Genomic DNA, 8,127 nt, shown 5'->3' with positions numbered 1-8,127 from the left:
CAGACAGGAAAATCAGACTTTATTATCTATCGCTGTGGAAATATTTGTGCAGGGAGGAAAAGGGGGCACGAGGCCCTTGGCTTCTCCACTATGTCAACCTGCATTTTATTACTGAAAACACACAGACACACACACAACTGTCTTTAAATAAGTGTCGGCGAACCCACTGCTACGATACCTGTGCTTCGGGATGGCTTGGCACAGCACTGAAATGTAAACACGGGTACACTTATCATTTTCCTTTCCTCTCCTTTCAGTCAGTTAGGGATGACATGTTGCAATTGTAAGATTTTTTTTTTACTCGGTGCAGAAAAATGAGTGCAGCACTGTAATGTCGAGCTGAACCCGCACACTGAGGGAACATTGTTCAACTAGCGCTGGGAAACAAACTCGGTGCTAACGAAGAGAAGTACAATCGCAGTGAATAAAACTTTCCATCAAATTGTGTTTGGGGAGGGGGATCCACTTCAAAGAGATCCCAGCACCGGCGCTGTCTGTCTGATTTACGTTTTCAAGTACATGCCAAATGTAAAAACCCCAATTTTGAGGAGTGTATAATTACAGGGAGAGAGAATGAGCGACTATAAATACCCCCATCATTACTAGTTCTTCCTGAAGAACATGATCCATACTGAAGGATAATTAAGGCAAAAATATTTCTGATCCTCCAGCAGCCTGTACCAGGAATGAGCGCACAAGTGTAGTAGTGCTTGTGTGTGTGTGTGTGAGAGAGAGAGGGAGAGAGAGAGAGAGAGAGAGGAGGGGGTCACAAGGCGTTCTCCCCTAAATATAGTTGTGTTCTGGTAGAGCTGCTATGTGCGGATACTTCAGGAAAACTCAAGACAGACAAGCTTTAATTGGTTTGCGAAGTCATTAATGGAGCAGAAGCATAACTCGAGAACAAGTGTGTCTACTGTGTGTGTGTGTGTGTGTGTGTGTGTGTGTGTGTGTGTGTGTGTGCCTGTGTGTGTGTGTTGGACCCTGTCATTGCCCTTTAAACAACAACAGACACATGGAAATAACTTTGATCAACAAACATGTAGCAAACAAGAAGATAATAATGAACCTCCATGTTCAGCTGAGGTCTCTTAAAATAGAACATTTCAACTAGGATACATCAGATTTGAGGATGATATCTCGACATTAGGCCAGCTAATTAGTGCCCCAATATCTGGCACCGCGCTTCCAGTTCCGATCCAAATAAGCATATTGTCCTCGTAGCAGTGAAAGAGCCGATCTGTGTGTTCCTCACTCAGAGTCGGAAAGAATGTTCGACTGAGACAGAGACAAACTTTACTCTCCTCCTCTGCCTGCCCGGCTTTGTTATCCCCTTCCCTCTCTTTCTTGGCCGATCAAAACGCAAGAATGTCCCTTTGAATGGCCGAATGAAAGAAAACCAGGCAAACAAGAGCGAGCGGCCGTGTTTATTTCTAGTGTTATCCGTGAACCGGGCCAGGGTTTGTGTGTCGGCGGGGGTCTGCACGGGTTGTCGAGAGTTGTTGCTGAACCGGCAGCGAGTCAGTCAGCCAGCCAGTTGTCAGGCAAGTGCCGGCTCCTTGTTGCTATTTGTGTTCCAGTGTAGCCGTGCCGAGAGCCACTCTCCCTGCGTTTTCCCCCCCGTTTCAAACCAAACCCTGCAACCCCTTCCTGCGGCAAGAACCGTGTCTCACAGCAGCCTCTCGCTGCTGGGATGAAAAGTCTGCAACCGGGGCTTTCGTCCCCCGTCCCCTGCCATTGTGTTGCCGAAACAAGGGAGCAAAGTAGTCAGCTAAACAAAGTGCAGCGGGGTCTGATGGTGGCCCTGCTGCGGCCGATGCTGCTGGGCTCCAGTGACTTGTTTTCTGCTTGTTGTTGTGCGTTTTCCCCCTTCGGCTGTGGGCCGGGGTCGGGGCCCGGGATGGCTTTTGTGTCAGCGCTCGGCCAATGCTGCTCTCGTGAAACTAGATAAATGGATTAGAGGGGGGGCATATATGGGTGGGCATCTTCCGAGAAAAGACAACAGAGGGGTTGAAGGGGAAGCAGGGGTTGGAGGAAGAGGAGGGTGAGGGGATAGGAAGAGGCAAAGACATTTGTGTTGGTGGACTACAAGGGGTCGGGCCCGTTGTAAGAATAGCCTGCTTCTGCCAAAAAAGACAAGACAGTGATAAACTTTCCTCCACATGCAGTCACCTCGCTCCCCCCCCCTCACACCATCCCTTTCACACACACACACACACACTGCACAAACTGTCACCACGCACAATTCACCATTAAAATGAATGGATTGCCACAGTGTGATACGTCTCAGTTGCATGGGGGAGATGGTACTTGCTCGCCAACAAAAGGCCGTGGTGTTATGGAGGGGGGCCGCAGCCTGTGACAGAATGCTAAATTGTTTTAGGGTCAACAACTTATTGTCTTTGCATGAGCTAGATTTACATATCTCCCAAGTGGGACTCGGCACTCGGATCTCTTGAAGCCTCTCTGGGAGTTGCAGCCTTTTGAAAGGTGGTTTTAAAAAGTTTGTTTAATTTGTTTATGTTTTACTTTAAAACAGCTAAATTAACCAAATTTTATTCCAGCAGTGAGTCAAATTATTTATTATTTAATGCACGGTTATTTAAAAAATTGTAATGATCTTATCGCTATAACCATTATGGGGCAATTACCATGCTACAAGCATTGTTTACTGTGTCTCACAGTGGCTGTGGTGTTTTGAAAATCTGATAATATCATGTATTTACCTCTCTAATCCCAAGGAGCATTATTATTTAGCTCTATATTTACATTTAATTCATTTATCTGCTGTTCTTCCCTTTCTTTTCTTTTCTGTCCTTTAATTTCATGGTCTTTATTTGCTCTCCCTCCCCATCGTGGCCCAGGGGCGTGCAGAGAAAATGGCTGGAAGTGACAGGCCTAATTATCAGCTCCAACTCCCGCTCATTACCCATTAGACAATCCCACTGTACATCCACTTACTAAATGAATAATTTTGTATATATTACGGGAACACAATATTATGGCCCGCAGCTAACGCCTCGGTGCTGCAACCCCACGCTGTTCCAGTACAAAAGGAATAAATGGGACACCGAGAGGTTATTTAATTTTAGCCCCCAAAAGCCAGCTCATGAGAGGATGTCATGTGCAAATGGGGCAGGGAGGGAAGGAAGGAGGGAGGGAGGGAATATGAATTTTACACACCTGCCTGTTTTTTTTCCCCCTCCTCCACAGCAATATTAAAATCATTATTGCCAAAGCACGTGTTGTAGCATTAAGTGAAATTCACAAAAGTCCGATATGAAATTCCAAGTTTGCAACGATAGAGGATGGAACTCGTTTTCCCATCATGCACTGCAAAATGCTGCAGCACAGAAATAAGAAAAGGGAAAGAAAAGAAACCAGGATGCCTGTTAAAGTTAATATTGCCACATTCATATTAAATATCCCCAGCTAGCCTGCAATCAATCACTGATTTTCTCTGCGCTCTGTTTGAACTGTACCAGAAGCCTCTTGTTTTTTTGTTTTTTTGTTTTTATTTCGCACATAATGACGCACAGTTTATGTTGTTGGTCCAACAGTGTTAATGTAAGTGTGTAAAAGCGCAATGACCCCGCTGCGGTCAACAAAACCTTCAGTGACCTTTGAGTTAATTTTTCAACACGCTCCTCACTGTTTAACGAAGTGACACAGATTTATGCACCCCCTGTGCTACACACACACACATGCACACGCACATACACACGCACACAAACACGCACAGACACACGCACAGACACACACGACCTAGTCAACGTTTACCAAGCATTAAAAAAGGAGCAGAGAAAATAAATCACCTTTGTCCCCTTTGCACGTTGCTGTGACGTTTAAATCCCGTGCAATAATTTGTAATGACTTTCTTTTGGAAGTTAAGCAGTTAAATTAGTTATTGCAGATCTGAAAACTAAAGACCATTTTGGCATTTAACGAAAAATATTAATTTTTGTTTTATAATATTTAATCTGAGATGAGTGTAATGATATTCTCATATATAAAGGTATTTCTATTTAAAGTTCGTTTAAAACCTGCAATGTCACAGTACAGTTAAGTGCCACGTGTTTAAATCAAACGCTAAAACACACACTTCATTGTGTGTGATGATACAGTTTAAGCACATTGATTTATAGCTGCTGGGAAGCTGAGAGCCGACTCAAGTGGAAGCGAGCTATATTCCTCGCCTATAGAGGTCGCTGTGATATTGCAAAACAGACGTGAACGAGTCACTCCACAGGTTTAGGCCACTCACAGCATTCACGCTCTGGAACAGCTCACTTCGCAGCTCAGTGGGATTCACAAAGGTGCACTAACTGAGGGGGGATATTTTCTCAGGTTATGCTAAATTTATTTTTTATAAAGAACGAAGTGAGTAATTGATTTTAACCAGAAATTCACACGAGGAAAGGCCTTGGCTCTCGGTAAAATTAAGATAATTTTCATTTTACAGGAAATTGTGAAAATGCTATTATATATATTTTTTTATTTTCCCGTAATTTGCATTCTACAGCCAATTTCAATAGAAAGAGAAAATGAAAACACAAAGGCCGCGTCATTTCCCACCGCAGCTAATCATTGCACTTTCCTTTATTTAAACCCCATTAGGCCGTCGCGATAAATCAATATTTGGTTTTGGTCACCGATTGAGGAGCAGAGAAGCAGAGAAGCAGCTTTTGCAGGCTAATGATCACTATCAGCCTTGGAGCAGACAGGACCCCCCCCCCCCCCCCCCTTAAAAAATAAAAAAACTCACTGACCCACCGGCTCTACAATGCCAGCCTCCCCCTCCTCATCCAAAATAGTGAGAGAGGGGGAAAAAAATATTAATAATTTATCTTCGAATCGACTTCTCTCCCTGACAGATTAGATTTTAACCATTTGATTTTGTTTGGACTGGGCGTTCCCATATTATTACTTAATGACCTTCCCAGCTGCTCCTGTCCATTTTCTGTCACCAGCAACCATCTGGACACTTATTAGCACCTCAATGCATCCACGCCGCTTTCCCCCCCAAACTTGAATAAAATTAAGCCTGGCTGCAGACTGCCAATACATGTAGTTTGTTTTCTGTCCCATTCCCACCACCCCTGGAAGAAGGAAATACAAAAAAAAAGAAAATAAGCATCTAATAATAATAAACAATAATAATGCACACTCTGATGCATTCTCTATAATTTCATTTAGTTTATTAGGCAAAAATATACGATCTGGACAAATTCCTTCAACGCTTCCTATTTACAAATTTAAATCACTTGGTATTTACATTAAAGGAAGGACACCAAAAAACACAAGATAGAGACAAAAAAATAATAATTATAATAATTATAATTATAATAATAATAAAGTAAAAAGCCTACCAAAAAAAAAAAATATCCAGCCTGCCTGGGTCAAAGTGGAGAGAAAAAGAGAGAGAGAGTAACTTTATAGGCGCGATTATAGGCTACACAACAATAGAGGAAGTAATCCATCCATCCACAGGATATTACCAAATTACGCCATTTGTTCTGTACCGACTGGATGCTACGCTGCATTTTTATTTCTCATTGTCCTCTTTTTTCTCAGGGAGTGTAAAGTCTCTTTTTTTCTGTCTCTGTTTTTTCTTGTCTTGTGTGTTGGTTGTTGTTTGTTTTTTTTTCAATCTCGGGGAAAAAAAGAAAAGAGAAAACGTCTTGATCAAGCCGAGGAGAGAGCAGTGAGGACGCGTTGCGTGGCGTCCGGTGGACTCCTGGCGCTGGAAGGCAGAGAGGATCTGCGTGGGGAAGAGAAGAGAGAGGAGGTGGGTGAATGGAGATCCTCCGTGTTTGGACAGCGGGCTTCAATATGCAACTCAAGTGGGCGGATGAATGGCTGAGCAGTTTGGATTTGAAACACACCGCAGCAGCTCCCCCCCAATTTCCAATATAATAATAACAATAATGATAATTCAATAATAATAAACACAATAACGATAATATTAATCACAATAATTATCCTCATCATAAATAATAAATAATTTCGAGTGTGTGAAGCCAGGAAATAAAATATAAAAATTGCACGATCATTTTAAATAATTCTAATAAATTAAATATACTTTTGTTTTTTTAATAAGACTGTTGCATTATTAGAGGGAGTATTTTGTAGGACTTGAAACTGAGGTAAAGGTTTATTTTTTCTACCCGCTTCCCTTTTCTGTGAGAGCGCTCCCCTGGGCTCCGGCTCTCCCATGGGTCTTTAGGGAAAGCACACAGCCCAGACAGAGCCCGTTTTACTCGGTGACTTGATAAGTAGCCACACTCTCCCCAGAGGGGAGGAATTAAAGGGGGGTGTGGGATGGGAGTCAAGACCCCTGTCACCCACAAAGCAAACTGTGCTTTATTTGTCTTTGTTTATTTTTATTTCTTTACGTGTCATTCCAATTATCAAAGCTGTTGCATGCAGGGGGGGGGAAATATCAAAATTTCCTATAAATTCAGCAGTTAGCTTGGTTTGCATCCCCTAAAATAGTGTTATTTATTTTCGTATATTAACTGAGGTTTTATAATTTAATTCAAACGCAGGTCCTTTCCTTCTGTCAATAATCGTGCTTCATTTCAATCATTTTAATCCCTCACATTATGCATATTACAGGAGAAAGGTGCATTGTCTAAATCCGTATAAATGTCTAATAATGCAAAGATCACAAGGTTTGATTTAATCATTTGATTTAAATCTGTAATTTTTTTTTATTCCAACAATCAACAAGAGCAAACAAGGCTTGAATAAACGTTGTCTCACCTGTCATGGATGGGTCGAAAGGAAGACTTCAGGATCCTGCGTTGGAGGTGAAACAGACCTTACACCGTTTTCATGTTCTAGAAAAGAAATGAGCAAAAAAAACACTTGTCAATACTGGAGCTCTGGATTAGTTATACAGGCATTTAGTTTTATAATTTTTTTTCTCACACATGATCATGTTTAAGCAAAACCGAACCCTGTGTTGATTTGTACGCACAAACCTGATTTTAGTGCCCATGCGCTTTTACGCACGTCTGTGCAATACTTATAAATATGAAAATCAGAGGCCACATAAATGAGAAACAGGTTTGACCAGGAAAAATAATACACACATATTTTCATATTTTAAAAGTAGCGGGGATTTTCTGGCGTGTGATATTGGTGTGCATGTGTACAGACTGTGCTCCCTACCTATGTGTTTGGGACTGTGGGTCTCTGCTTGGGCCTTGCTGTCATTGCTGAGCGCTGCTGCAGCTGCTACCGGGGACACACCACCACCGACGTCGGCTGCTGCTGCTGCTGCTGGGTCGGCAAGTGGTGGTTGTGGTGGTGGTGATGGTGCTGGTTTACTCCAGAAACGACCGCACGTTGAGCAGGGAGTTCTGGCCCAGGAAAGGCCCCGTTCGTCCAGTTGTGGAACTTTCCCAATCTGGCAAGTGTACAGTCCGTGGCTGGGGAGGAAGGCCGGGTGGGTCTGGATCTGGTGGTGGGGGGCTGACGGGTGAGTGGTGGGCCGCGGGGCCGCAGGGGGACGAGGGTTTCTGGGATGAGGTGTCGGGGCTAGTGGCGGTCTCTGCTAGAGACCAGATCTTAGGCTTGTTGTTGGACGGGAGAGGAAAGCTCCCGGATCTGTCCGGAGACAAAACTCTAGTCGTGTTGTTGTTGTTGCCGTCCGAGCTCTCCTTACTCCCTGCGTGTACTGAAATTGTGCTCTTCGATTTTTCAAAGGCCTCGTGGGCCTGCAGGGCGAAGGCCCGTCTTTTCTCCAAGCTGTCCCAACTCCACCTCCGCACCCACAACCACCCCTGTGCTCCCTGCTGCCCTCCGTCGATTTGTCGTCATCATCCTCGTTGCTCTGATCCCCGTCGTTGTCGTCGATCTTGTCGATGTCAATGCTCTCCAAATCGATTTCCTCCTCGGTCTTCGTTCTTCTCCGCCTCGTCCCCCGCCTGCCGAACAAGTTCTCTTCCCCGTCCTCTTTGCTCCTGCCCCAGGTCACCTTGTTCTCCTTCTTGAGCCTCCTCCTGGCGTTGGCGAACCAGGTGGAGACTTGCGTCAGCGTCACTTGGTCGGGTACGGGTTTTTCCCTGTGCTCGTTGAGCCAGGCCTTCAGGGTGCTGGTGCTCTCCCGGGTGGCGTTCTTGG

At 44.1% G+C, this 8,127-nt stretch overlaps 1 protein-coding gene across 1 annotated transcript in view; it reads right to left on the bottom strand.

Moving 5' to 3' along the window:
* Window positions 1–5,682: 5,682 nt before the first annotated feature.
* irx1a (iroquois homeobox 1a) overlaps window positions 5,683–8,127 on the bottom strand; it is a 14,814-nt gene continuing 12,369 nt past the window's right edge. The window contains 10 exon segments of the mRNA XM_053433208.1: window positions 5,683–5,758; window positions 6,763–6,797; window positions 6,799–6,839; window positions 7,174–7,252; window positions 7,255–7,337; window positions 7,340–7,376; window positions 7,378–7,407; window positions 7,409–7,493; window positions 7,495–7,757; window positions 7,760–8,122. Of these exon segments, the coding sequence (XP_053289183.1) occupies window positions 5,683–5,758; window positions 6,763–6,797; window positions 6,799–6,839; window positions 7,174–7,252; window positions 7,255–7,337; window positions 7,340–7,376; window positions 7,378–7,407; window positions 7,409–7,493; window positions 7,495–7,757; window positions 7,760–8,122 (1,092 nt within the window).

This window comes from Pleuronectes platessa, chromosome 10 (assembly GCF_947347685.1).
Source record: "Pleuronectes platessa chromosome 10, fPlePla1.1, whole genome shotgun sequence".
Classification (NCBI taxonomy): Eukaryota; Metazoa; Chordata; class Actinopteri; order Pleuronectiformes; family Pleuronectidae; genus Pleuronectes; species Pleuronectes platessa.
This window is presented reverse-complemented; position numbering and strand designations above follow the sequence as displayed.